The following is a 27,715-nucleotide window of genomic DNA, read 5'->3' as shown; positions in this document are numbered from 1 at the left end:
TGGTCTAGACCAGCAGGCATTATCGAAGTAAAATCTTTGCGCCTGCTCATTCTACTTATTAAATGAACAAATCTGCAAACTACACCACAATTCTAAGCACGTTATTATTTAAATATAGATGTAAAGATAAGGTTTTGATTGTTTTCTCACAGGTGCTTCTACAGAAATGAATGCCTCTGTGCTCACACCAAAATTTTTAAAAGAAAATATGCGTCTCTGGCGATTGTCGATATGTTTAGAGAAATTGTCGCAAGGTTTTGTTAAATATTGTTTACAAGCTTTTGAGCCCTTGGGCCAAAAATAAAACTCATGGAGTTGCCAACAACGCCACAGCAGTTTCGACATGTGCGCAGCTGTGTTGTGCGCTCATGTGTGCGCTTCACGGGGAAATGGCAGCCTCCCGTCGTCAAGTTTTGAGGCTTTACAAGGAATTGATGCGTGAATCTGGGCAGTTCAAGAGCTACATTTATAGGTGAGATCTGTGTGCATTGAGTAGGTAACACGTAGAAAATGCAGACCGACAGTTTTCTTCGTCGAGTTTGGCGACTAGAAACACGACTTGCTGCAAGACGCAGCGGCGTCGGTAGTGGTGCAGAATGATATTTGCCCCCCTTTCTTGATCGTTGTGAAGTTCTCTGTAATCATCCGACTCATTACTTGCTTGTTTTTGCTGGCGTGATGGCTTTTGCGCGCCGAATGGGCGTGCTTGAGTGCATACCTGCTGAACTGCACGTGCAAAGCGCATACAGAGGTCTTGCTTCACAGCGGGCTTTTTGAATCGGTTTCATGACACATCGCACTGCTCTTTTGGAATACCTTCCGTCTGCTATCACTTTGCAGTGATCGCTAGGTTGGAGCCAAGATCCAGGGCAAATGCGTCCTTGTATCCCATAGTGGCGTCCTTGCCTTTGCGTCAAAAGACGCAAAGGCAAGGACGCCACAGTTCTGGGGCCGTATTCACAAATGATCGCGAAAGGCGACAGTGTCGCCTTGCGTGAGGTATGGTCTTGACGCATAGGCGGAGAGTACGGGGGGGCTGGGGGGCTTGGGCCCCCCCCCCGGACTGCCCCATGGGGGGGCAGAGCCCCCCCTGGCGCCGGCCCAGGGTATTTTTTAAGAGCTTGGCTTAGGTCCCCGGGTCGTCCTGTCTGGCAGCTATTTCACAGGAGGCTGTTAATTTTATGCCCGCTTCTTTTTCATTTAAGCCATTTAAAGTTCGGCACATGGGCCAGTGACAAGTCAAACATTCAATGGAAAAATGCCCCTCAGACGGATTTTTACGTGCAGAATATGTTGTGCTGATGAACAACTGAAGCGACGACTTAAGCTATGACAAATTAAAAAATTCACCGGTGATTACGATACTGCCAAATTCGCTGAGCGCAGCCTCGTGTTCGGGCAACGCCAGTTGTGTTTGATGTTTTGAGTATCCGCAGTTGTAGCAATGTAACATTCGTTACATGTTGCCACAGAAACTGCCAGCGCTCGAGTGCTACGCACACTGTATACTCTGTGCATTGCAGCTGTCGCGAACCAAGTGAAACGCCCACAGCCCCGTTACGACAAGCGAAGCCAGCCGCAGTGCACGTGCCAGCCCTGCATGCGCACGAGCGACAGAGGAAGAAAGCGAGGTTAGAGGCCAGTATCTCGTGATATCGACAGACTCCGCGTTCGCTCTCTTTCGTCCTCGTTCGTGCTATCGGTTACGCCGCCGACGCCAACGGCGATGTCGCTCAACGCAGGAACGGACGCCTAAGAGCTGCGCTCTAATTGTCTTGAACCCCGTAGCGAATGGTTTTGAGAACACAAAAATGATACTGAGAATACAAAGCAATCCCAACACAGTCAGTCAGTGAACGCTTTCGCACAAACTTACTCGCCAATAAAAAAACGGGTAATTTCTTGGTTGCCTACATATTGGTACCCTTCGGCATGCCTGCTTATAAAAGTGCCGAGAAAAGATTGTACGCAGTTTGGTTTATCAGTAAAGGGTTTTACTAACAGTTCGGCCACCAATGAGCAACTCCATTACTCGTCCAGATTCGTAACCGCAGCTTCGCACAAGGTGTAGTGGTAGCAAATGGTATTTGCTACCATCTCAGAATTACTTTTGGCCATCTTGAATTGAACTCACTGGCATATAATTAAAGCTTCCCGTGATAGCGTTAGCCTACTCTCTCCTGTGTGGCGCATGTTTTAACAAAGTAAAGCCTAAGTCCACGCATTGCGTGAATCGATTTTACGCGACGCAGTGAACGAGTCAACGTAAAAGATCGCCTGCGCGACCTTTTCCGCTTCCAGCCAAGAGTTACGAGGCGGATCGATGTCTTTGTGTAAACAGAAAAATAAGTCTAGGATCTTCCACTTACATATCTTCATTATGATATCGCGGGCACCTAAGAGAATTTAATTTGGAAGTTGGACTCCTCTCTCTCTCTCTCTCTCTCTCTCTCTCTCTCTCTCTCTCTCTCTCTCTCTCTCTCTCTCTCTATATATATATATATATATATATATATATATATATATATATATATATATATATATATATATATATATATATATATATAAAAGGTCCCTGCCGGCAGCAAGTCATCTTTTCGTCCACTTTACTTTCTTCACATTCATATTCTAAATACTACAGTTAACACCCCCTGTACTTTCCTTGGCGTTATTGTCTGTTAGCTCTCATTAATATTGTGTCTAACAAAGATAAACGAGCCCTTGAAAAATCATCTGCTTTCCTTCATTCATAGCGAGGGTCTCGTCCTGGCAGACTTAATGCCTTCAGGTAGTATGCGAGGGATTATTGGTCAGCTGCCAGATCGTAAAAAGATCACGTGCTACGTGACGCCAACAGGCAAAAAAAGAGTGTTCCACACTCGCCGCCATGGCTGCGATTGGTGCTGACTAACACTCCTAGGTTTAAATCAACATATATACCCCAGAAAGTGGACGGGAGGATGACCGCCGCCGTAGCTCAGTGGTAGAGCATCGGACGCGTTATTCGAAGGTCGCAGGTTCGGTCCCTGCCGGCGGCAAGTCATCTTTTCGTCCACTTTACTTTCTTCACATTCATATTCTAAATACTACAGTTAACACCCCCTGTACTTTCCTTGGCGTTATTGTCTGTTAGCTCTCATTAATATTGTGTCTAACAAATATATATATATATATATATATATATATATATATATATATATATATATATATATATATATATATATATATATATATGTATGTATATAGGGAGAGTGAGAGAGAAATGTGGAAGAGCAAGTCAGCCCCCGCCTCCTCCGGTAAAATGAAAACTCTCCGCCTATGGTCTGACGTGTTCAATAACTGATTCAACTGCTTTTTCCATGACGTCATCATTGCACTGGATGTTGGTGATATTGAACGCCTCACAACACAAGAATGAGCGCACTGTACTAGCGCAGAGCCACCCGAGTGTCATGTTTCGAGTGTGTACCGGCTTCTACGAAGTGGCAATAGGCTTGGCTCTGGCTATTTGAGATATAAAAAGTGTTGAAAGCGCTTTCAACGTTTCTTGTGCAATTGTTTAAAGCGCAGTATAATATTTAAAGAATGCAACCCTGTGTGATATGTGTTTTTCTTAAGAGTTTAACACGGTGCACTCAGAGAATGCTGCTGTGGCGTGTTGCCGCTGCGACATCGTCTCAACACGTTGCCAGCATGCGATAAACCTCGTGAGTAACGCACAGTTCATGCTGCTGGCACATTCAAGCCACAAAAAATACATGCCCTCAAAACGACAATTACTGAAAACACACCAAGGTAAAGCTCGCTGAAAGCTTCAGCATAAAAAATGCTGCACACATCCACTAAGGATTCAATACTAAAAGCTACCATCTGTGTCACCGAAATGCTAAACTTCACCACCAACCGACGGTAATAAGGTGTGATCGTTAATGCCAGGCATGTCAAGATTACTTTTGAGCAACGTGACGTCAACAGAAATACTAGATGATGTAATCACTTTTCCGATTTTGCTCAGTAGCTAGCCAATCGGCACGCACCAAAGGCAACAATTTGGCGATCGTTACCTTTTGCGATCGTTTCAGAATACAGCCCCTGTTCGGCACGTGACAGCGTTGCAGTTTTTTTAGGCCTTGTGCCTACTAACTCCACAGGAAAGGATGTGCATGCATAAATAAAACTTAAATTGAAATATGTTAGTTAAATGCATTTATTCAGTCATTGAAATACTGTGATATCGATTGCTTGGTTATATGGCGGTGGGTCTGGTTTTTAGAGCATGTATTCAGAGCTTGAAAGAGTGATATTAGTTTTCAGGTTGACACAGGTTTCGGTAGTGTTACATAAGTGAAATGCTTGCAGCCTCCCAGTATGCGTTTTAGCACTGGTTGGTACTTCCTGCTATTGACTGTTATTATTGTCAGTGGGCCAATTGGCATTAGGGCGTACGGAAAAACCATAAATGAGGCAGTACGGGCAGGGTGATACGGGCTTGGCATCTTTTGAAATGAGGGAAGCATGTGCATAATTACTTTTGAAAAAGACTCGGGAACATGGATAAAAAAAAAAAAGAAGGGAGGGGTGCTGCTAAAGTGCTGAAATATGAACACAGAATAAGAAAGTGGTCAGTGTAATTTAAGGTGTAAATACTAGGAGTCATCAAAATGAAAGAAACAATTTGGTACATTGGGTCTGAAAGATGGAAACATAAAATGCATGGAAATTCAAAAATGCAACAAAAAAGGGAAAATCAGTATAAGAACACAAGGTGCAACGCTTTGTTATTTGAAGCCTGAGCTGGCTACTCAAGGATTAAAACATACCGGAGCAAATATTCACAACAGGATAAGGCAAGTGTCTACTGCAGTAAAAATCCAGAAACCACTCAGCACATTATAATTGAATGCAAGGATATTCACCTAGCAAGGCTCATAGATAATATCCATCTATCACAGGTGCTGTGATTTAAAATTGGTGGAAGTATGAACAGTTCAACAGCTTTAGAGCGTTGGTAGGAAAATACAGGGAAGAGATTGATAGAACCAGAGTCATTACAGGTGTAGGCAACAGTATAACACAGAAATGGAGGCATGAATGAAAGATTGGAACAAAATAGCCAAAAATGCTGGACTGTGCAGATGCAGTAAAACCTGATTAGAACATACAGGCTGGGTGACTGTTTGTTGCTGCGCTGTTTCAAATGGAATGCCAGTAAAGATCATAATCATTGTCACTTAAGTGCTGACTATGTCATCAGTTAGGCTTACTTCTTTTGGGGGCCAAACTTTATTCTGTAGGTCTTATGCATTGAGACGTGTGAGAGATGCCTTCAAGGAACACAAGGCGGTGCAAGATAAAGACGAAATCAATGAGCTTCTGGATGATGGATTGAAAAACTTGGAAATAATCAAGCGGCAGGTAAGTTTGCTTTTCTCAGCATCTTAAATGGAATCTGCACTTTTATGCTTTCATTTTAATCATTCTACATCCTTCTGTTTTTTTTACAAAGTGACCTACATAGTGTGCACTTGCTATGCAGTGAATATCAGCACACATCTGTTTGCAAATGTGTAACGAACATAAAGTTGGTGGCACATTCATCCTCTAACAATGATGACTGGTGATGTTAAATCTTATGGGTGTGTAATTGATGGTAATATTTATGTTTTATATGTTATGACAATTGTTATAAAGAGTCGCACAAATGCAATGACCCAAGTTCATCATCATTTATTCCCCCTTGACCCTTTTCAGGGTATTACATAGGGGGGGGGGGGGCAAGATCATCAATAACAGTATTATCATTATTATACATTGTTAAAAAAAAGTTATAAAAAATACAGTATACATGTTTGAATTCGAAAAGTGAAACATAAAGGCAGTGCAACTGGAAGTACAAATGCTAATACAAATGAGCAGTACAACGGGTAGACATCAAATAACAGTGCAGTGGTGGCAGATTAAGGGTTTAAAAAGCTCAGAGTAGGTGCCTAAATTTATTGGAATCCTTTTCGTTTACTATATCCTCGGGCAGCGAGTTCCATAGTCCAATAGCAGTCGCTAAGAAGGATTTAGAGGTGCCGTGCAAGCGTTTTCCACTGAGGTTAGTAAACAGACAGTGTGAAGTGCGGTTGGCTGGAAGTAAAATAGCGTTTCTGAGGCGAGAGAATTTATAATACAGTTTGTGGAAAAGGGAAAGTTGTGAAATCTTACAACGAAGTGTTAGACTAGGTATGCATATGCTGAGGGATGATTTAATGTAAGTTATACTTGTGCGCCAGTCACAGCGTGAAGAGATAAAACGTGCTGCACGATTCTGCACTGCTTCGAGTTAATCTGAAACCAGATATTCTTTGCAGAGCATGCCGATGCTCTGTCCATTAAAGCTCATTCACACCGGTAACTTGCAGAAGTTGTGTGACTGAGGTGGTTGCAAATAGTTACAAAGTGCCGCTTTTGTTGAAAAGCTACTGCATTGGATCATTTGCTGGCTGCTGAATTGTCAGTCTTGTGACTACAGTCTCGAACCTCTGAACCAATCAGCGGCACAGGAGCAGGACGTCTGCTTATTTTGAGTTGGTGTTGGCCACGCAAGCAGATGTGAACTATATCAATTGCAGGTTGTTTTAGTTGGGTGACAGGCTGGTCGCACTTGCAAGTGTCTCCTATCGTGGGCCTTGGTTGTCATTTGTAAATGGTTGTGTGACCTCTGTCAATCACGAGTGTGAACGAGCCCTTAGACCACGGTCTGACCGCTGACCCAAGTTGGCAGGGTAATGGTTAGAGATGAAAGCAGACAGATAGATACCAGAAAGTGGATGTGTGAGGTATTCTGAGAATAAAAGCATTCATAAGGTTTTGCAAAGCAAAGTAAGTTTGTTTCTGTGCGTACTCCTCAGATGTCATTGCTCTCGATAGGAAGTACGATGATTGCGAGCATAACAAAAAAAGCTATTTGGTGGTTGTGTTTCGGACAGTAACTTAAAGTAGTTAGTCCCACATAGCACAAGAATTAATGGCACTAAGACGATAACGAAATGCTTTCAACAACACAGGAGCTCATGCAAGTGTTTCATTCCTGCCTTAGTGCCATCAATTCTTGCACTTTGTGTTTCACACTTGTTGCTATGTGGAATTCATTGTGCTGTAACACTTCTCAAGGTAAAAGGATGAATTAACCCCTTAAGTGCTTTATTTTTTTGAAAATTTCCCAACCAAAAGTGCCTATTTTTTTTATTGCCGATTTCGAATCTGATTGTACTAAAACATAGCTGGTCGATGTTAAAAAAATATTTGTACCACATATTTAGTCAAATCAAAACACGGAATAACGCAAGGAGGCCTGTTGCAGCTCCTGCACCAAAAGCGAGTTTTCTTTCTCAATTTTTTCCCGTTTTCTCCTCGCTTCCGAGAGCAAACGAAGCACATTTGAAGAAACTGCTGAATATATTCCATAAGGTCATCTGGCAATGACAAGTGTAAAGTCTTGCCTGGATTGACCAAGAATGGAAAGCGAGGAGGCTTCACAGGAGGATTGTCCGCATCAAGCAGGATCCACTAGCGAGCACTCGCGATGTTCGCTTCTGAGCTGTTTTCATCATCACCGGAGGAGATGCTCAATTCACCGCCTTCGCTGTCTTCACTTCCGGACACAAGATAAACATCTGTATCCGAATGATCATCACTCGAAGAAGATGACGAAAACGAAAAGCCTCTTTTCGTGTTGACGAGCCAGTTATGCATAGGTGCCCGCCACCGCAAGCCATCTTTTCATACAAAAACCGCGCTCTTTCCGCAGGAGAAAAATAAATTGCCAAGTAAATGCTGCCATCTGGTGGATTACACGCAATCTAAGCTGTAGAAGAGCGCCTCTTGCCCTGAACGCTAGAGGGGAGTACCTATTCCGCTAGGACGAGCTCTGCTCGTCCAAAGCAGTTTGCGGACAGTTTGGGCAGGACGAGCTCTGCTCGTCCAAAGTAGTTAAGGGGTTAAAGGGGTCCGGAAACACCTAAGTAATAGTAGAATGAAGTTGATTAAAGTTGCTACTCTGGCTTGTTGGTATGGCATATTTTTGATAGTGCTGTGCGTGTCTCTTCGTTGCCTTTCTTGTGTCCTGTTTCTTTGCGCTGCCATAGTTATCACAAATTGTAGAATGACCTGACCGTTGGACTACGTTACCTTGCTAAACCCCTGCGTCAAAAAGTTATTAAATCCTTCATGTGTAAGTGGGGTTACGAATAGTTAACTGCATGCTTCTATTGGAAGGATTTATTTACTTCTTGGAAAGATACTTATTAGTGATGGTACAGCTCAAGATGGGATTACAACAGAGTATAATATACTCTGTTGTTTGAGACCTCTGGTATAGACAGATTTTGTATCATGAGATATGCAAGGTACTGGATGGAGGATCACTAAGTGATGGTGATTTGTCGTACTGCAGGTGATCATCAGCAAGCTCTACAGGGCTACCGACTTGGTCATAGAAATATTGCGGACTGCGAGTCCTTCACTGCATTGAAAAAAAATTTTAAATTTGGTTTTCTAAACTTTGTAACCAGCACCTTAGACCATTTGGTGGGGGTACTGGTAGGTTTTAAAAGTAATATATATTGATACAGCTTTAGGTTTTTAATGCCATATTCTGCCAAGTAGTATTAGTTCCGAGAGTGCATTGCCAAACAGGGTGCTTGATGCTGTTTAATCTGCATTTTTTTGGTACAGACCAGGGGCCTCAAACTCACCTCAGCTAGCGGGCCGCAGTCACAAAATTTAATCCTGCAAGGGCCAGCAGAGTGAAGGTTGGAGGTGGGGGAGGGGTGGATCAAAATGTTAGCTAACATTGCCTTTTCAAAGAAATCCTTTCTCATATCTTATATATGGGTCATTTCATTTCTGAAAAGGATTTGACGTCAGGATTCGAGAAACATACTGATACTGATCTCCAGAATGACTGAAATCTGGGTGCCGTGCCATTTTAAGATAAAGAGCTTTTGTTCTACGGCTATGTTTTAACACATGGTGACCACATGGGGTGGCTGAAGAAAAAAATGCTCGAGATCAGTCACATCTATGTAGCTTATCCGAACAAAGCATTATTAATCGCAATAGGCGAGGAAATAATGTGAGTACCATTTAGCAAAGTTGAACGCTCATTAACGTACTGAAGAAAAAACAAAATATATGGGACGATGACAGCCAAGCGAAAGCGAAAGGCAAGCGAGCCGCATGTGGCCTGCAGGCCACGTGTTTGAGACCCCTGGTATAGAGAGATTTTGCATCGTAAATATGCAGGCCACTGCATGGAGGATCACTAAATGACTGTGATTTGTCTTACTGCAGGTGGTCATCGGCAAGCTCTACAGGGCTGCCGACTTGGTCATAGAAAAGCAGTTCACAACACAGCAGCGATGACTCTGTAAAGCCTCTATTTTCTATAGTTTTTTGTATATTGTGTACTGTTCCTTCATCCTGGCAACAACCCATCCTGGCGTGAGTAGCAGACAAATAAAACTGTGCCATTTTGTCACATCCTGCTTCACATGTGTTCTACTCATCCATGGTATAGACGAGTGGTTCTCAAATGGAGTTCCGCGGAGTGTAGGAGTTCTGCGACGCCCTCACCCACGAAAAAAAATAAATTTTTTTGGAAGCGGAGTTTTGACCTAAAGTTCCCCGACACAGCGACTGAGAACCACTGGTATAGACCCTTTTCATGATCCGCAAGTGCGCTTCCCTGCGCTGCACATTTGCCCAACTAATGGTGGCACCTGTTGTGCTTCAAGTGGAGAGGCGGTCATAGTTGCATGTGCTGGGGCTTGTCTATATGTGTGTTTATATCAAGAGAGCTGTGGCTAGATTTTCCACATCATGGCACAAGCAAACAGCGCTTGAACACGCTGTTTGCAGAAGTGACTAGTCGCCATTAGTTAGGCGAACTGCATCACAGGAAAGATAGCTTTACAATTATGAAAAGGGTCTACAGCACTCATTTCTGGTTGTGTGTAAGCAGTTGACATAATACCGGTGCTGTCGGTATTGCTACTTATTGGGAAGTAAAAATCCGTAAACGGGGTGGGTGCCCGAGCCGACGTTTCGACAAGTGGACTTGTCTTCTTCAAGGCTGGAACTGATTTCCTTAGCGCTTATGTGTATATGCTTTGTACCCTCTCCTCCACTCTGATCAAAGGAGGAGGAAAGGGCAATTGCGAAAGCAGGGGAGAGGCCGCTGTGACGAATTGGGTGATTCAGAAAAGAAAAGGAGGGGGGGGGGGAGAAAAACTTGGTGGGGGTGTAGACATTTCACTGAATTGTGGTTGTTCCATTGTTAAGCGCTACCTCCTTTGACAACCATACTTCAGTGAAACGTCTACCCCCCTCCCCACGGAATACCCCCTTCTTTCTCCCAATTCGTCACGGTGGCCTCTCCCCCACCCCCGCTTTCGCAGTTGTCCTTTCCTCCTCTTCTGTTTGGATTGGAGGAGTGGATACGAAGCATATCCACACAAGCGCTAATGAAATCAGTTCCAGCCTTGAAGGAGACAAGTTCACTTCCTGCCGTTTAAAAGTAGAAATGTTTTATTTTAACTTTTGCGCGCGAACTGCTCTAGTGCTGAATCTTCAATGGTTTGTTGAGTTGGTATATTAAATTGACTGCCTTGTTGCATAACTCAGTAGTTACTGAAGCTAGGGGCTTTTGTGGTTCGTGAGTGAAGAGCACTGTCCTTGGAACAGGAGAAGTACTTGCAACAGAGTGTCATGGTTTCACTTCTGGAATAATTCACATATAAATACTAATTTTGGAACATATGCTTACTTTGCAGCATTTAATGTGAGAATGCTCCATAAGCTGCATTTTACATAGCTTATGCATGTTTACTTTATTTGCAAATTAACTCCTTACTAATTTGTACATGTAGGCAAGATTTAGGGTGGCAACAACTCCGACAGAACCACCATGATGTTTCGGAGCACGTAGACTTGTGTTCTGGCACTCACCTTGGATATAATATCTGAGCTCGTTTTATTTCGGCAGTTTTATGCACGTGTCTATCATCATGTTTGCACGTCACCTTAAAGGGGCACTGCAACACTTTTTCAGCACGGTCAGAAAACACTGTCGATTGGTAGTTGAGGCTCCTGAGAACGTGCAAGCCAAATATTATAGTGCAACACACGGCCTCGAAATAACAATTAATTCTCAAAGTCAGCTAGAAATCGTTCCCTCTTCTTTTCGACAAATGATGCCATTAGCCCAAATGACTGCGCCATAAAACCAAGGTCCACAGCCCTTGGCTGATTTGAGCATAGTGAGCTGCATAGTTACTGCAGCCACTGCGGTATGCTGCCACATGCCTGCGCATGCACAATCACACTAGTAGAGTAGAGTAGAGTAGAGCCTGGAAGCTAAAGTAAGCCACGCGTTCAAAGAAAAAAAGAAAAGGAAGTGCTGAAGGTCATGATGCGCCAACGAAAGGACTCATCTTCTTGCCCCCTTGTCATCCCCCCCCGCGTAGCTTTCAGCTCGCTCACTAGTACAAAAGGAGAGAGAAAGCGCTTGAAGCGTGCGACAAATCTAGGCAACTCCACTCGTACTTGACAAATTCTAAAAATTGTTGTGGCAGTGGATTTGCGAGGAAATAAGCTCTTTTAATGAAGCCATTCGATGATTACTTGGAAAAGTGTTGCAGGGCCCCTTTAAGAAGAGGCAGCATCCGCATCAACGACTTCGGCCCATTATGGCGCTCACCTGGACAAATGTTGTCACCGCCCTGGTCCTGGGGGAGGCAGCACCGACTTCGAGGCACCCTAATTCAAACAGACACGTTGCACCATCTCGTGACGTCATATGAAATGCCGGGTTGGCAGAATTTTTATACTTAGGATTAAAAAGCGTGCATTAATTACTCAGCACTTTTCACAGGAGCTTAGGTTTGCTTTTTCACAACATGACCTAGCTCACACTGGCAGCCACGTGAGCGTGTCTGCGCTAGTACACACACTGCGATTGGCATGGCCGTCTTTAATAAGATGTCGTAGTCTTTCTCCAATATGTCTCATAAACCATTCACATTTGTCCGTTGTATCGTGATGTAAGAGATAGCACTAGCGACGCCTGTTCAGTTGCTCTTTGGACTCGCCATGGTTCGAACGCCTGTAAGGGAGCAGTGGCAGTACGAGGAACATCCGTGCGGCCGGAAGCACGAATTTGCATGTCACCGTCGAGCCAATGCCACCAATAACGATCGAGCAAGTGAAGCCAAGCACACGTGCAACACCTCACTGTTGGAACACTTGACTGGCCTTCCCTTTTCACAAACAGTTGGAAGTGCTCTGAAGTTTTTAACTTTCGCACTCCTTTTTCAGCTGCCCACAAAGTCCCGAGCGATGCCTCACCCCCCAACGATAACCCACCCCTGTTCATTGCACAATTTCCTAGTTTTTCAAAAACCCTGATAGATAATCCACCCCTGACAATAGCATCGTCCCTTTCAGTGATAACGTCAATGAGGTTAGCTAAGATAACCGAACAGTGGGCACTTGCTGAACTCTGACTGTGATAACATGTCACATGCAGGATCTAAAAATAACATGTGCTATTTCCCATCATTTCGCCTTTCATCGTGAAGCAGGAACGCAAGGATGCGAGAAAGCTTCACCTTGGCGAAGAAAGTGGAGGTTGTCCGATGGCGCTGAAATACCGGCAGTATCGTATGACCGCATGCCAATTTGGGCTGAATTGAAAGCAAGTTGGGCAGTGGAACTCTGCTTATGAAGCTCTCCTTCAGGAGTGCACGGAACAGGAAAGTTTAAGTGCTCGTTGAACAGCGCTCAACCCATTGGCGTCGGCAGGGGGGGTGCAAAAGGGACATTTGCCCTCCTCAAGGCACACCAGCACTTGCCCCCTACCCAAGCTACAACCATGCTCTCCCCCTCCACCAGCCGCGATGCAACACGGCTTTGCACCCCCCAGGACAAAATCCTGTCGACGCCGATGGGTCAACCGTTTGTTTTCTAAGGAGGTTTACAATGTACTTTTCGAACTTCTGCAAGAAGAGACTGCAGTGGGAAGAGCGGTTAGTAACCATCTGCTACAAGAGCATGCTAGGAAGTTCGCATTGGAAACCAAGCTGGGGAACTTCAATGCCTCATCAATATCTGTCCCTATAGAAAAAGAGGTTCAGTGGTTCAGTGGTTGCCGCATCCTGCTGCCTTGACAACCATGTCGAACACCATGCATGAGGAGATTGTAGCCGATTTGTTTGACAGTGAGAGCGACTGTTCGTACGACAGTTTTGATGGCGAATGAATTCAGTGCTAATAAACGCGTGTTCATTCTTTGGCTGTTCTACATTTGTCAACTATTTTTTTTACTGCACACAGAAAGTTAGTCCGCCTCATATTTGCACTCGACCTTAGGTAAGCTTATCTCGGGATTTTAGGGTATTGGCATTGTCGTGCTCAGTATTGTCAGTTATGTGGCCAACATTGCTTCCATTTGCTCAATTTCTGATGCAGCTCTCATCTTTTCTCATCACGTGATAAAAATATTCCATCTGTTCTTAAACGTCGGCTTCTGCTTTTATGACCTTGACCTCTTGGATGTGTAATTACAAGCTCATCTCAGCATCATTGCTGCAGCGACGTTTGCCTCTTGTGAATGTTCGATATCATTGTGCTGCTTCAATCCGTAAAACATGACTAGTCATACCACTTTGTTAAATCATTTGAACTTACTGATATCTTCTTATTGCAGAGGACTCTGAAATAACCCTCCTATTCTTCCATCCTGCCTGGATTATCCTGGTCTCTTCTAATCCCACAACTACTTCATGTACTGTTAAAGTAAGGTACTTCAGCTGAATTGTTCTCTTGTCTTATCCAGGTTAGCTTATGATCTAAATTTTTTGGAATGAACTTTCAGTTCAAGGCACCAACATTCAATTTTGCAGCTCATATGAGGTTTTCTGCTAGAGCTTCATTCAGTTTGGATGGTGTAAGCACCAGTCAGTCCATTCAAATTTTCCTTTAGCTATCTTACCGATAAGCTGATAACCGCTCTGGTACATTAGGATGCAATACCACATGCCAACATTACCTTTCGTCTACTTTATAACTTGCCTCTGAACAGACACCTGATTGCAAAATTTATCTACTGGAGGTGTAGTGGTCTTTCAATATGAATGAGAACAAAGGATTTTTTGAAATGTGTATCTTGATGTTCAAAGCATTAGAATCATTTTGCAAAATTTATTGCCCTATAGACGATCATAGATATCAATGCTGCAATTTGAGGTGTGATTTTGTTAATACAGTTTTGATTAGTAGTTCACCACTCAAGTGTACATGTGATTTGATCTTACAAGGTATGCATGTCTGTTGACAAAGCTTAGCTGCAGAGTTAGCATTACCCTTCGTACTGCTCAAAAAGGAAAAACAGAGTATTTACACTGGTTACGTATCATGGTAACAGGCAAGTGAAAGACTTGCACATAACTTTTCATCAAACATTATTTGTATTGCAGTGCTTATATAGATTTTTCAGTTCTACTTAAGGGGTGGGGTTTTATTTAGGTGAACAATAAGCAGTGTAGATTGTTTTAGCACTAAAGGTGATTAACAACACGATCTTGAAAAGCAGATGATGAAGCGTACCTTTAGGTGGATCTCATTATGTTATACAAATAACTGTTGTTACAGTTATACAAATAACTATCTGTTATAAACTTGGCTTGGGTATATTTTAGCAGAGTATGACAATGCGTGATGGTGCATAGCTTAACAAAAGATTTGTGGTGCAAACTGAGAACAAGGAAAAAATTAGAGAAGACAGGATAGGACGCCAGTATCCTGCCGTTTCTCATGCTGTCCTGTCTTCTCTCGTTTTTTCCCTCGTTCTGAGTTTGTGCCACAAATCTTTCGTTTTGCTTGGCTATGCATTAGCTTGGAAGATGCAAGTGCAGTCCAGAGGTTACTATGTGCAGGAGTCTGAAAGAATTTCATTTAAGGCGTTGAGTATCCACAGAGAAACAGGTAATGCCTTTAAGCATGCCCCAGGGGCGTAGCCGGGGAGGGGGGGGGGCTCAACCCCCCCCCTCCCCGAAATTTCTCAATTTTGCTTGCGCGTATATACATGCACCCATACAAACGCACACATGAACATAAAGTATGGTTGATTTCCCCCCCCCCCCCCCCAAAAAAAAAATTTCTGGCTACGCCCCTGGCGTGCCCTTACTATCAGTCGCAGAAAGGGGTAGTTGTCTGCTTCCTCATTGTTGTTTCACATGTCTGATGTATTTATCGTATATTCCTTTCACCTGTATTCTTTGGTTGGAAGTCTAGTGTTTTTTACATCTTTGTAGTAAACATGAATTTCAGCAGATACCAGCTAGCCCAACTTATTGCCCTTATGGCAGTACCAGTTGCAGCAGTATTGGTGAACTGATGCATTGACCTATGCCTTCAGTATAAACATACATTAGGTACTTAAATTTAGGTGCACATTAAAGAACGCCATGTGCTCAAAATTTCTGGAGCCCTCCACCGTGGCGTGTCTGATAATCGTATCGTTGTTTTGGCACGTAAAACGCCAGAAGTTATTAACATGCATTAATAGCAAGCTTACCTCCTCTCAGCAGGGCTATTTGGAATATATAATGGACAAGGAATGATGGCAGTTGAAGCTGAAGCTCAAGTATAAAAACAAAAGTACTGGATGAAAACAAGGAGCTGTAATAACAAACCTTCTCTTGTGTAAGTGCAGCCCAAAACTAGCGACTGCCTTATAATGTCATCACTGCCAGTGCTGTCAGGTGTGTTGGGCACCCAGCTAACTGCCAGCACCAACCAATAAAGATGTACACTTAGATACCTAACACAAGTGTGTAAGTCTGGGCCCTAGTGTTTGCTTTGTCACATAGGTTGCATTGAGAGGCATAAGGCGTAAGCAACCTGAAGGTGTTATCGCCAGTGCAATGTTAACATGCTGTATTTCAGGTGTATTTCAGGTTCCAGCACATTAGCATTGAATTGCCCCGTAGCATCAAATAGACCCATGCAGGGCACTACAAGTTATATTTGTGTAATTTTACACTGTGCAGCTACACTGTGTAATTTTACACTGTGCAGCTGCGAGGAATTGAAAAGCCCTTGGGATCTTTGAGACAACTTTTAGTTGCACATTAGGGCATGGAGGGGGGGAAAAATTTTGGTCTACCATTTGCATAACCTCACCCTATCTCGAATTTTTTTTCTTGTTTCAGTTTTTCAAGCGCAGGCTGTCATTGTGATCTGGACGACAGGGCCTTGAGGTTGCTGCTTCCCTGCATAAAAAAATAATTCGGCAACTTTTAGAAGTGGCATAAGATATAGTAAAAGTTTTAATGGTTTGTAGGACTTTGAACTAGGTTGTTGCACTTATATTATCTGCAGTAGCTATGCAAGTGTGCTGGAAAAGAGTTGCTGGTCCTAGATGCCTTGGGTCTAGTTTGTACTCACTGTGGGTACTGAAGACATTTATCAAATGAAAAAGACAACAAAGAGTACTTATGACTAAAGCACATATTTTCTAGCAATATGAACTTTGTTTCATTTCATGCAGAGTCTTCCAATATATGTTGAATAGTGCTAACATTCAGTCAGAGCAACTTATATGTATATTAAGTACATTGCATATATTTTTCGAATGAATTGGCAGGTTTTCACTCACATTTTATTTTCTTGTAAAGTACTGCATTTCATTGTATAATGTGTAAAATATGAGGAGATTATTAGTGTATTTACTAACCTCGATCAAAAGCATGTATATTTTTAAAGCTTTCCTTGGGCTCATGCCCTTTCATAGATGCAACAGTTTCACGGCATGTTGTTGCGCCCACCTGTTAGGCACTGAGACAAGTCCATTCCTAGAAGTATTATTGCTAAATTACTTGGGCATTAACTTTCGTTCATATTTTTTCTATGGTACAGACCTTCATTTAAAATGCAGTGGCAAGGGGAACATGCCATGTCAGTACTCCTTTAACTTCCTATTTGTCCTGTAAAGAAGGTGTACACCACACCACGAGCCAACAGAAATGTGCACAACTCTTGCATTTAACATGCATGATTTATGTCTGACCAGAATATTGCCCAACACATTTTAGTGGATTCTTGTGGCATGCAGACTGGTTCTCACCACTCTTTACAACAGTGATAGGTGCTGAATTTGCCAATAATGTGTAATCCATTGCAACAGCAGGCAGAATGAGCTCCATGCCCCATGGTAGAGGGTTAACCATGACCGATTTGCTGTGGTACAGTTCAAAATTAAGAGGCTATAAAGTGTCGCCCTGTGCAGTGCAACTACAAGGCCTTGAAGCAAACTCCTCATCTCTGCCGTGGCACGCCACATTTCAGCATCTCCTGATAACAGGAAGCTGGGGCTCTTATCTATGTATATGGGAACAAAGAAAATGTTTTTCTTAACAAATGCTGCACCAAATCTAATTAGCTTTGTTATATTCAAAATATTAAAAAAAAAACAGTCTTGTGACTTTAAAACCCAGTTTTTTATTATGCTGTCAATTGTAAAAAATAAAAATTATTGAAATTTGTGAATATGAAAAAAAAAAAGAAGCTTCCAACACAAACTCCTCAGTGAAATGCAATGAAAGTTGGTAAACTTCACCTAATACACCTGAAGCAGACAAAATGACTATATCAGAATAACTCTTTCTGAAATATTCCACAAATTTGTTAGTAAGACATGCAGAACCTTTGTAAACATCGTAATAAACTCATGTAGGATGTCTGATTTTATTTACTACATACATGCATTTTTACAGTAAGTGGTTAGGATGGGGAAAAACGCTGCATTAGAAACAGCTTGACTAGCCCCACATCCCCACATTTACTATGGCAGCAAAATGCCAAAAGGACTATACATTTCAACAACAATGTCAATGAACAACACATTCTATATTTTGAAAAACTATTTTACAAAAATGGAAATACTCATAGTCGGCATTAAAAAAAAAAATACACGATGCGCTTTTTCATAAAGGGGCCCTACAACGCTTCTCCAAGTAATCGTCGAATGGCTTCATTAAAAGAGCTTATTTCGTCACGAATCGACTGCCGCAAAAATTTTTAAAATCCGTCAAGTACGAGCGGGGTTACAGAAATCTGTCTCGCGCTTCAAGCGCTTTCTGTCTCCTTTCGTACTAGCGAGCGCGCTGAAATAGGTATGGTCGATTAAAATGTTTAATCGATTAATCGTTAATCGTTTGTCGATTCAGCCTATAATCGATTAATTGTTTTATATGTGATGTTTTAATCGATTAATTGATATTTTTTTATGGGTGCTTTAAAAAAGATATCTCATTGTTTGAGAGGCATTGTTTGTGTTTGATCTCGACCGAAGTCTTTCTATCAGACGCGCTGGAGATCACATGTGCACATTTGCGCCTTCGTGAGAATTCGCACTTTCGCTCAAAGGTTACAGGGGGCCCGTCGTCTTTGTGTGATGTCACGGATTGAAGGATCTGTGGCCATCATCCATGGGCGATTCGGCCGCAGGTCGTATTTTCTCGAAGCCTGCCTCCTCGAGCACACCGAAATCGGAGGCGTTGTCGGCTACCACACTGGTCGAAAAGACGCACCGGAAAGATGCAGCGTGGCGAAATCCCGCGAAAGGCAAAGCAGAGACGAGGAGGTAGAGGAAGTAAATAAGGCGCTCGCACTCGTAGTGACGGTATCTTTTCTCCGTTTGTACGTTAAATATTGTGGAAGCCCTCCATAATACTATAATTGCAGACTGACGCGTGATCTCTTTTTTTTTTTTGAAGTCACCCCTGCGAGATAGCACAGCAATATACTGGCCTCGAACAGACCACTTATTATTATTATTATTATTATTATTATTATTATTATTATTATTATCTGGTGTCTTACGTCCCAAAACCACGATATGATTATGACAGACGCCGTATTGGAGGGCTCCGGAAATTTTGACCACCTAGGGTTCTTAAATGTGCACTTAAATCTAAGTACACGCCCCTCAAGCAATTTCGCTTCAACCGAAAAAGCGGCCGCCGCAGCCAGGACTCGCGACGTTCGGGTCAGCAGTCGAGCACCGTAACCACGTGACCACCGAGGAGCCCGAACTGTGAGCGTGTCTAATGTATCAGACATTAGAACATAAAAACGAAAAAAGGAGAATTTTAAGGGCTCGTTTTTCTTTGTTAAGCACAAAGAAAAACATATATATCCCATAAAGTGGAACGAGGATGGCCGCCGCTGTAGCTCGGTTGGTAGAGCATCGGAACGCCATCGGGCGTGTTATTCGAAGGTCGCAGGTTCGGTCCCTGCCGGAGGTAAGTTACCTTTTCGTCCACTTTGCTTTCTTCACATTTACATCATAATTACTACAAATAACATCCCCTATACCTTCCTTGGCTTTTTTCTCTGTCCTCATTAGAACACACTGTATTTCGCGACTGTCCTCCTCTCGCGTAACGGCAGAAGACGGGGGCCTCTATAGGCTGGCTGACGTGGGAGTGCAAGCGTTAGTTGAAAGCTGCATTTTTCCAGGATCCGTTAGACTATTTTTATAATCCGCGAGCGAGCTTCCTTGTGCGGCATATGTGCCGAATAAAGCCGACACCTATTGTGCTTCAAGTATGGACACGAGGTCGTAGTTGCGCGTGCTGGGGTTTGTCTTTTATGCGTGTTTATGTCAAGAGGGCTAGAGTCTACACTTTCCGCGTCATAGCGCAAGCAAACTGCGCTTGAACACGCTGTTTGCAGAAGTTACTAGACTAACTGCTATGAACTGGGCTAACTGCATCGCAGGAAAGCTAGCTTTACAATTATGAAAAAGGGTCTATAGCACTCATTTCTGGTTGTGTGTAAGCAGGGCACGTGGTGGCATCCCGCGGCGGCCACGGTAACTATGCAGCTCACGATGCTCAAATCAGCCATTGTCTGTGGACTTTGTGCTTATAACGTAGTCATTTTGGGTATATGGCATCATTTGTCGAGAGAAGAGGGAGCGACTTCTACCCGACTTTAATTACTTGTCGCGTGCTGCGCTATAATGTTTGGCTCGCGTGTTCTCAGGAGCCTCGACTATCGATCGGCAGCGTTTTCTGACCATGCTGAAAAAGTCTTGCAGGGCCCCTCTAACGTAGGAAGATAGCTGAAATTGATGAAGTCGAGAAATGCACGCAAACAGGGGCGTAGCCAGAAATTTTTTTCGGGGGGGGGGGGGGGTTCAACCATACTTTATGTATGTTCGTGCATGCGTTTGTATGTGCGCGTGTATATATGCGCAAGCAAAACTGAAAAATTTCGGGGGGGGGGGGGGTTGAACCCCCCAACCCCCCCCCCCCCCCCCCTGGCTACGCCCCTGCACGCAAACATTGAGCCGAGAACACTGGCACCAAATGTGTGAACGGCTCAGTGACCTATTAGCTAACGAGAACTCACGGTTTCTACTCGGGCACCCGATAGATCCCGAACAAACCAAATCTGTACACAAATCCCACCTGCACGGCGTCTTCAGAGGCGTCCCGGGAAGCATCGCAAGGCCGAGCCGAGTCCGTAGCCATAGCCCCTGGGCCCTAGATGCCGCCGGTGGCAGGGCTCGCAGTAGAGCTCCCCGCCGTCCGATCGGTAGGAGCCCGAGGCCAGCCGCTGCTCGCACGCCCGGCACCGAAAGCAGCGCACGTGGTACACGCGCCCGGCTGTGCCCACCTGTACGAGCGTTTCCGGCAGCCGGGAACATGACGGTTACAGCCCGAACGATATAAGGAACTTTTTCGAAAACACTACTCGGCGGCCGTGGCCAAGTTCCAAGTACCCGCATACTTGTGCATTTTGACGACCGTCGCAGACATAGGCGTGCGCACGAGGGGGCGGAGGGGGCGTCCCTCCCCCCCTAACCACCTGGGGGGGGGGGGGGGGGGCAGTCTGCCTCATACGTTTACTCGGTTATGGCCACGCAGGCTATTGATGATAATAGACGCTGAAAGCCCCTGATGTTGCATTCCAAGTACTGTTCCCATCTTCAGGAAAGTCCGGGTGGCCATTGTGAGAAGCACGTCATCGCTTCATTTTCATTTCTTTTATCCATTGTGAAGCATGTTGTCCTTTGGACTCGACCAACAAGGGGGGGAAGGGGGGGGGGGCTGCGATAAAACCTTGCCACCCCACCCCCCGCCCCCTCAGTGGGGAACCCTGCGCACGCCTGGTCGCAGATAACCCTTGGGGCGTTCGACCAGGCACACACAAAGTCTAATAAAGCTATTTTACTCTTTTATTCTAGTCACCGTACCGACTACCAGCAGCATCTGACCGAATGTCGCAAGCTTTCGAACCGAGACTTCTGAAGTACTTACGGGACTCTAGGGCCACCAAATATGAGGACAGTCTTCCTCACTCTCGAGCGTTCTCAAGAGCCTAGAGCCAGTTATATGGGCGCCTTTAAACGGCATGGCGAGCAAAACTTCTAAAATCTTTACAGATATACTTTACACATCGACGATTAGGTTCGCTGAAAGAGCGATAAACATGGTTAGTGCGTCCGTACTTCAAAGCCTCGATTTACATGTTGAATACCGCTACAATTTTTGTTAGTGTTGGAAATGAGCCGTTTTAAAAATGAGGCTGTAGTGAGCTATGGGAATGTGATATTTTAAATGTTAAAAGGAGTCCTTGTATAATACAATAAAAAATATACAGTTTCGCCGCAAGGGCGAAGCAATGAATGCGATAGCAACAAATGTTTGGAATGTTATGCAAAGTAAGGCTAGCAGCTAACTCTTTTGGATCCGATCTCACGTAACTACAAAACGCTGGTTTAAGGGAATACGGCCTCTTCAGGGACCGAAGCGGTTTTCGTGCTGTCAGTCCTCTAAACGCGGAGCGTTGAGAACACATCAAGTTTGTTTACGAGTTGTCTCCTGATCTCTGTTGAGATAACGATCGCGACAGCGCCCTTATGAGCAAGTTCGCAGTTGCTGTTGCTGCTCGAGTGACACAGCCCCCCCCCCTCCTCTTCCCTCCCCACTGACGCTCCTTCGCCTGGCGAAAGACGGCCGGGGCGTTTGCTCTCTGCCGGTCTCGCACGCGGGACGATGTTATCGCATGCACCCTTCGTGCGACGGAAATGGCCGGCTCGTTTCATATGCTCCAGCCGCGTTCGTCCCCAGCGCTTGCGCGTTTTTACTCGCGCGTAGAACATACGAAGCGCGGGGCAATGTTATCGATTTGGACTTTACACGGAGCATGACGGCGACGGCAAACACCCGCCGAGAGTGTCCATGTAATTGCTATCGCAATAATAAAACAAAATAAATAATGCATGTTGTATACCCCTTTCAATCCCTAGTTTTCTGTAGGGCAGAGAAATTTTTTACGTTTTTTTCTAGTTAAGAGGTTATTGAAAAGCATACAAAAAAAGGAAACGGTAAGTGCACGAGAGAACCACGTCTAGCAGCGTTGCGGAGTTGCCACTCCGGAATTGGAATGACTCCGGAATCATTCCACATTTTCGCTACCCCGGAATGGAATGGGAATGGAATTAAGCGCCTTTTGCACGGAATGGAATGGCAATGGAATTACGTCTTTTTCCGAACAAAGAGCACGTTTTCGTCTACGTGCTGTTTTCAAACTTCAAACATTAGTAAGTCAGATCCTCGAAGTTAACAATAAAGCGGTATTTTATAAAATGGCTTGCTGATCACAAGCACGGTACATTTCAACGCGCCTACTACAAACCGAAGTATAAGTTAGTGTACAAACAAATGCATTATCCCAGCAGATACTGAAGAGAGAAACAAATTACCCCTGCGCGTTATTCCCATTGATACTCCCGCACGAAAGTGGCGAATACTCTATGCACAGCCTGATCTTTATCCCACGAGCAGTTTAGTACCTAGACACACGTAAATAACCTTTGCGACACGAAAGACATTGTGTACCTGCGCACAGGGGAACACAGAAAGTTCTCCTCACCCCAACTATGCTTGCGAGGCGCGCTTGACAAGTGTGAGTGTGACGAGCAGTGCGGCCCAGTGTTCCGTACTCGATGCAAAGGCACAAGGTGCCCGAGCGGTGCACTGTTCCAACTAATACCAGCAGATCTACAGGGTTTTGTTCCCCATTAACCAAATCTTCGTTTCTCCATATTCACGACCGCTCCAGACGCATGGCAAAACTGATTAGTTTTCTTGAATACTACTTTTGTCAGCAAAAATACGCTATGTCGTCATTTTAGCATTAACACATTTAGGCTTAAACAATATTAAAACATCACCATTCGTTCGAACATGCTGACCATGCAAATACTATAGGTAGCAGGAGAACTGCCCCGGTAGGGTGGTTCTACTGCACGACATATGTCACCAAGCTACTATCCCTCGACCTTGGTAACGTGTTTTGCGTACTTTAATGCATCTCATGACATAAGCTTCATGGGGAGTTCATTCTTAACTCGATAAAACTATCGAGATGCCTTTCCTGCGTTGAGGAATTACAGGAATGGAATCGAACTGCCCGGCCATTCCCGGAGTAGGAATGGGCTAACTTTTTTCATTCGGAGGAATTGAAAGGAATGGAATTGCGGCAAGTTCTAATTCCCCGGAATGGAACTGGAATGGAATGGAGGCGCCCATTCCGCAACACTGATGTCCAGTATATTGGACACTAGGGTTACCAACCGTCCCGGATTTTGAGGTACTGTCCCGACTTTTAATACAACGTCCCGAGTCCCACGACGTCTCTGTCGGGACAGCTGCTAAATGTCCCGGTTTTTTTCCGGACCGTCCAGTTAGATTTTTTAAAAATAAGTTTTATGTGATCCAACGCACGCACGCCCAACAAGTTGCGTCATGCTAGGGAACACGATGTTCGCACGAATCGCACGCAGGGAGCAATGTTGCGTTGGCTAGCGGTGGCTGTGAGGGGCTTTGGCGACTTTAGTTAAACTTCCACGTGAAGTGCGACATTCTCCAACAAGAGGAAGTGTTACGAGCAGCACGTAGCCAGGTGAAGTATCACGTCATTAAAGAAACAACGGATTTGTCTGGAAGATAGCGCAATACAGGAAACTGATTTCGCTGGCTCCCTATGTTGGTGCACGATCCCCCCCCCCCCCTTCCCCGACTCGCTTCATTGAAGAGTTGGGAACCCTACTACTGGACACGGGGATTTATTTGTGGCACTTATGAGTGCACACATATTCTGCTCTCTTGACAAAATGTTGCTTTTGTCTCTGTCGGAAGGTTAACGATCATAGAAAATACAACAATGGTTTATTTTGACCCGAGAAAGAGAAGAAAAGTTTCGCAGGGATAACTGTCGCACACGGCGTACAGCAACATGGAGGGAGAAAAAACTTGGGAGGGAGCGCGCCTAGCATTCACAAGCCAACCTCCTCCGATACCATTCCCTCCTCGTTCGAAGTGCTCTTGGTAGAATTCCCAGCATGCTCCTGTTTCGTTTTTATGGCTGGGTTTCAAGATTGTCGCGTGACACTGCTGTGCTACCAACAAGCCCGCATCGTTTCCCTCGTGAACTCCCTACTAGCTTTTTTTTTTCTCCCCATGTTTAGCACTATGCGCGCCAATTGCGTCCTGTCCAGCATGGGTGTCGGCGGGGGGTGCAAAAGGGGCACTTGCCCCCCCTCAAGCTACACCAGCACTTGCCCCCACCCAAGCTACACCAGCACTCCTTCCCTCACCCAACCGCGGTGCAACACAGGCTTGTAACCCCCAGGACAAAATCCTGTCGACGCTCATGGTGTCCAGTGTACTGGACATAAATACGTTCTCGCATTGCGAGAAAACTTCTGGTTACAAAGGCTATTTTTTCACAACACTGTTTTAAGAGGACAATAGTTAGCTCACGTGATTTAAATTATTTGAATTGCACGAAGATAGCTCCTAAAATAAGTTCCCATACTTGAGCGCACCGAGGGCGCGAGTTCCCTCTTGGTCGATGCCATTAAAGCCCCTGAAACTTCGTAGTTTCAGGGGCTTTAGTCGCCATTACTCTGAGGCGACCACATAAGAAAATGCAGCTAATGCAGCTGAGGGAGGAAATACATTTAGGGAAGCTGCAAAAGTGGTTTCGGTTACGCTTTTGGCTTTGCTTGCTTTTCTGCGTCGCTTTTTTTCTTATGTCCAGTACACTAGTCACGGGGTCGGAGAGGGATGTATATTACACCTTTAGGATAGAGTGGCAAGGGGCAGAGACTGAGAAGCCACTGACAGGTGTTCACAACGTGGAGGACCGGGCTGCAGGCTTGGTCGCCAGGATACACGTACGTCACAACAGTCGCGTACGTATGTTACTAACCCTAGTGACGCTACTGCCCAAACCTATGCCAGCAGCGAAGAAGACGTTGAAATTCTAAGTTTTTAGCATGCCAAAACCGCGATGTGATTATGAGGCACGCCGTAGCAGGGGACTCCGGATTAATTTATGACCTGGCGTTCATTAAGGGGTATTCAGACGGGGGAGGAATGCTCGGGGGAGACGGGGGGGTTGCGTATCACGTGACCGCGACGTCACGGATTAGCGAGTGGGCGTGACCCCCCCGCGCCTCCTCGGAGGAGACGGGGACGTTTTCCCCGAAAGGACAAACGATCCCCATGCGGTGGGGGATGTGGCGGAATTTCGGGCTCTTGTTTGGCCACATTGTTGCACTTGCTCCTGCAGAGAGCGGCAGTGGGTGTCCAGTCTGCAGCTCGTCAAACGGGTGGTGCAAGCCACCAGAGTAGTCTAGTAACACTGGTCTCCCCCTCCGTTTGCCTCGTCCGTGTGAGTGGGGGGCATTTGTGGAGACTTCTCCTCGCGAGCTGACGTCACTAGGCTCCGCCTTTACCCCCCGAGCATTTCTCCCCCGTCTGAATACCCCTTTAACGCCCACCTAAATCTAAGTGCACGGGTGGTCTTGCATTTCGCCCTCATCGAAATGCGGCTGTTGTGGCCGGAAATCGAATCCGCCTCCTCGCGAGCTTAGCAGCGCAATTCACCTTCGCCGCTGAGCTACCCCGGTGAGAAGTTACCGAAAATAGGGCTTGCTGCGCGCTTCGTACTGTCGGCGCTAAAATGCCGCAACTTCCAGGGCAGGGGGGATCCGCATAGGCGTGCGCAGGGTTCCCCTTCAGGGGGGGGGGGGAGGTTCATCGCGGCGCCCCCCACCCCCTATTACGTCAATGTATGGGGCAGATTCTGCGCCCTCCTCTTCCTAGGTTACTAGGGGGCGGGGGGGGGGGGGGGGGCTGTCTCCCCTCTGCTCACGCCTATGGGGATCCGGGCCTCGATCTCCCCCTTCCATCCCCTCCCACCCATCTATACATCCGCAAGTGCTGTCACCGTAACCTTCTGGAAAGAGTAACCGAGAAGAAACGCTCAACGTTCAGCAGGTGAACTGAGATTGGCGAGGGAACGATGGCTTGTCAGCAATTGTAGCAGGCGCTAGGTTCTGTTTTTCGGCTGGCGAAATATAATTAATAATAATCGTTAGGGTTTTACATCCCAAAACCACAATATGATTATGAGGGACGCCGTAGTGGAGGGCTCCGGAAATTTAGACCACCTGGGGTTCTTTAACGTGCGCATAAGTACACGCCTCCATCGAAATGTGGCCGGAATGGCGAAATATAGTTACAATTAACAGTGCGGATAAACTGTGCGGATAAAAGCAAATACGTGTGGTTCTCTCGCTTCATCGCGCTGCGTATGTGCACCACCGCCATGTGCCGGCGACGCTGAAGCGCACGTTTTCCGATGTGCAGCACTCATTCTCGTCGCTCGTACGCGTATACGAATGAGGGAGGCGTAGTTTTCTTTCTTTACATGATCATCATTCAAAATAAAGTGTGAACTGGGGTTTGCGTCATCAAATTGACGCTTCTACCAAATGAGCGAAAATTCAAGCTTGCGTCTCAAAAGAGGTGATGCGGGATGCCATGCTCAAACTGATTGGGGCAGCGGGCGAGTTCAGATATACGGTGGAGTTTGGATTAAGTGGACAGTAAGAAAAATTAACGTGTACGTATCACGAACATATATAAATGAGAAAGTGTTTGTGTAGTTAGTATTACGGACATATATAATAAGAAAGAGAAAGAAACCGGCAGGTTCTGTGTTCCTGCTCTCTCGGCGCTAAGCTGCATTAGGTTACTTCACGTGGAGAAATTATTTACCGGCTGTCACTCAACCACTTTAAATGAAGAAGCGTCCCACCTGCCTCTCGGCGAAGTAGACCGTATCGTGGCAACGTGCGCAGACCTCGCCGCCGCCGTATCCGAGGCTGGAACTGCGCGGGCTGGCTCCAACATGGCTGGGTGTGCGCGCCGTAACTAGGCTCCACGAACCAGACGAGCACGTGCTGGGCGCCGGGGAGCACCTGCGCGCGTCACTCCCGGTGTACATCGAGTTCCGCAATTGTACGCGAAGTTCGGGACATATGAATGAAAATGAGTATACGAAACGCGAGCACACTGACAGTAGAAATTGTGGATGGGAACAGTTATCGCGGCACGTGTGAACCAACCGCCCGGTACTGTACAGAGGCAGAGCTTACCTTGAGGGCGCCAGGCTCGGCGACAGCAGCAGTGCCTCACTATAGCATGCGGCGCAGTAAAGATCCTGGCCCAGCGGCCGGCTCGCTGGACGGCCGCATGCCGCGCACGGAGGCTTCGGGACCTGACCGGCCGCCCTGCAC

The 27,715-nt window shown here is 45.4% G+C and overlaps 1 protein-coding gene and 1 long non-coding RNA gene across 4 annotated transcripts; one reads left to right on the top strand and one right to left on the bottom strand.

Moving 5' to 3' along the window:
* Positions 1 to 210: 210 nt before the first annotated feature.
* Positions 211 to 17,575, top strand: LOC119404605 (LYR motif-containing protein 4). Of its 3 annotated transcripts, XR_007417123.1 has the most exons (5): positions 211 to 472; positions 5,295 to 5,415; positions 9,340 to 9,489; positions 13,754 to 13,842; positions 16,260 to 17,575. XR_007417123.1 is itself a non-coding variant. In XM_037671163.2 (3 exons), exons 1-3 carry the CDS (start codon positions 369 to 371, stop codon positions 9,409 to 9,411), a joined length of 297 nt encoding a protein of 98 aa, XP_037527091.1. In that variant the 5' UTR covers positions 211 to 368; the 3' UTR covers positions 9,412 to 9,528. The 3 variants fall into 3 exon arrangements, 1 of the variants encoding a protein (XP_037527091.1); XR_007417121.1 differs by lacking the exon at positions 16,260 to 17,575 and having other exon boundaries at positions 13,754 to 13,847; XM_037671163.2 differs by lacking the exons at positions 13,754 to 13,842; positions 16,260 to 17,575 and having other exon boundaries at positions 9,340 to 9,528.
* Positions 15,769 to 27,715, bottom strand: LOC119404620 (uncharacterized). The gene is made up of 4 exons (XR_005186331.2): positions 27,575 to 27,715; positions 27,235 to 27,397; positions 20,526 to 20,733; positions 15,769 to 16,319 (listed from the first exon to the last, which is right to left on the bottom strand). It is a non-coding gene; the product is annotated as an uncharacterized LOC119404620 (long non-coding RNA).

The sequence above is a fragment of the Rhipicephalus sanguineus genome, chromosome 1 (genome assembly GCF_013339695.2).
Source record: "Rhipicephalus sanguineus isolate Rsan-2018 chromosome 1, BIME_Rsan_1.4, whole genome shotgun sequence".
Lineage (NCBI taxonomy): Eukaryota > Metazoa > Arthropoda > Arachnida > Ixodida > Ixodidae > Rhipicephalus > Rhipicephalus sanguineus.
The sequence above is the reverse complement of the archived record's forward strand: the minus strand, read 5'-3'. Positions and strand labels throughout refer to the sequence as shown.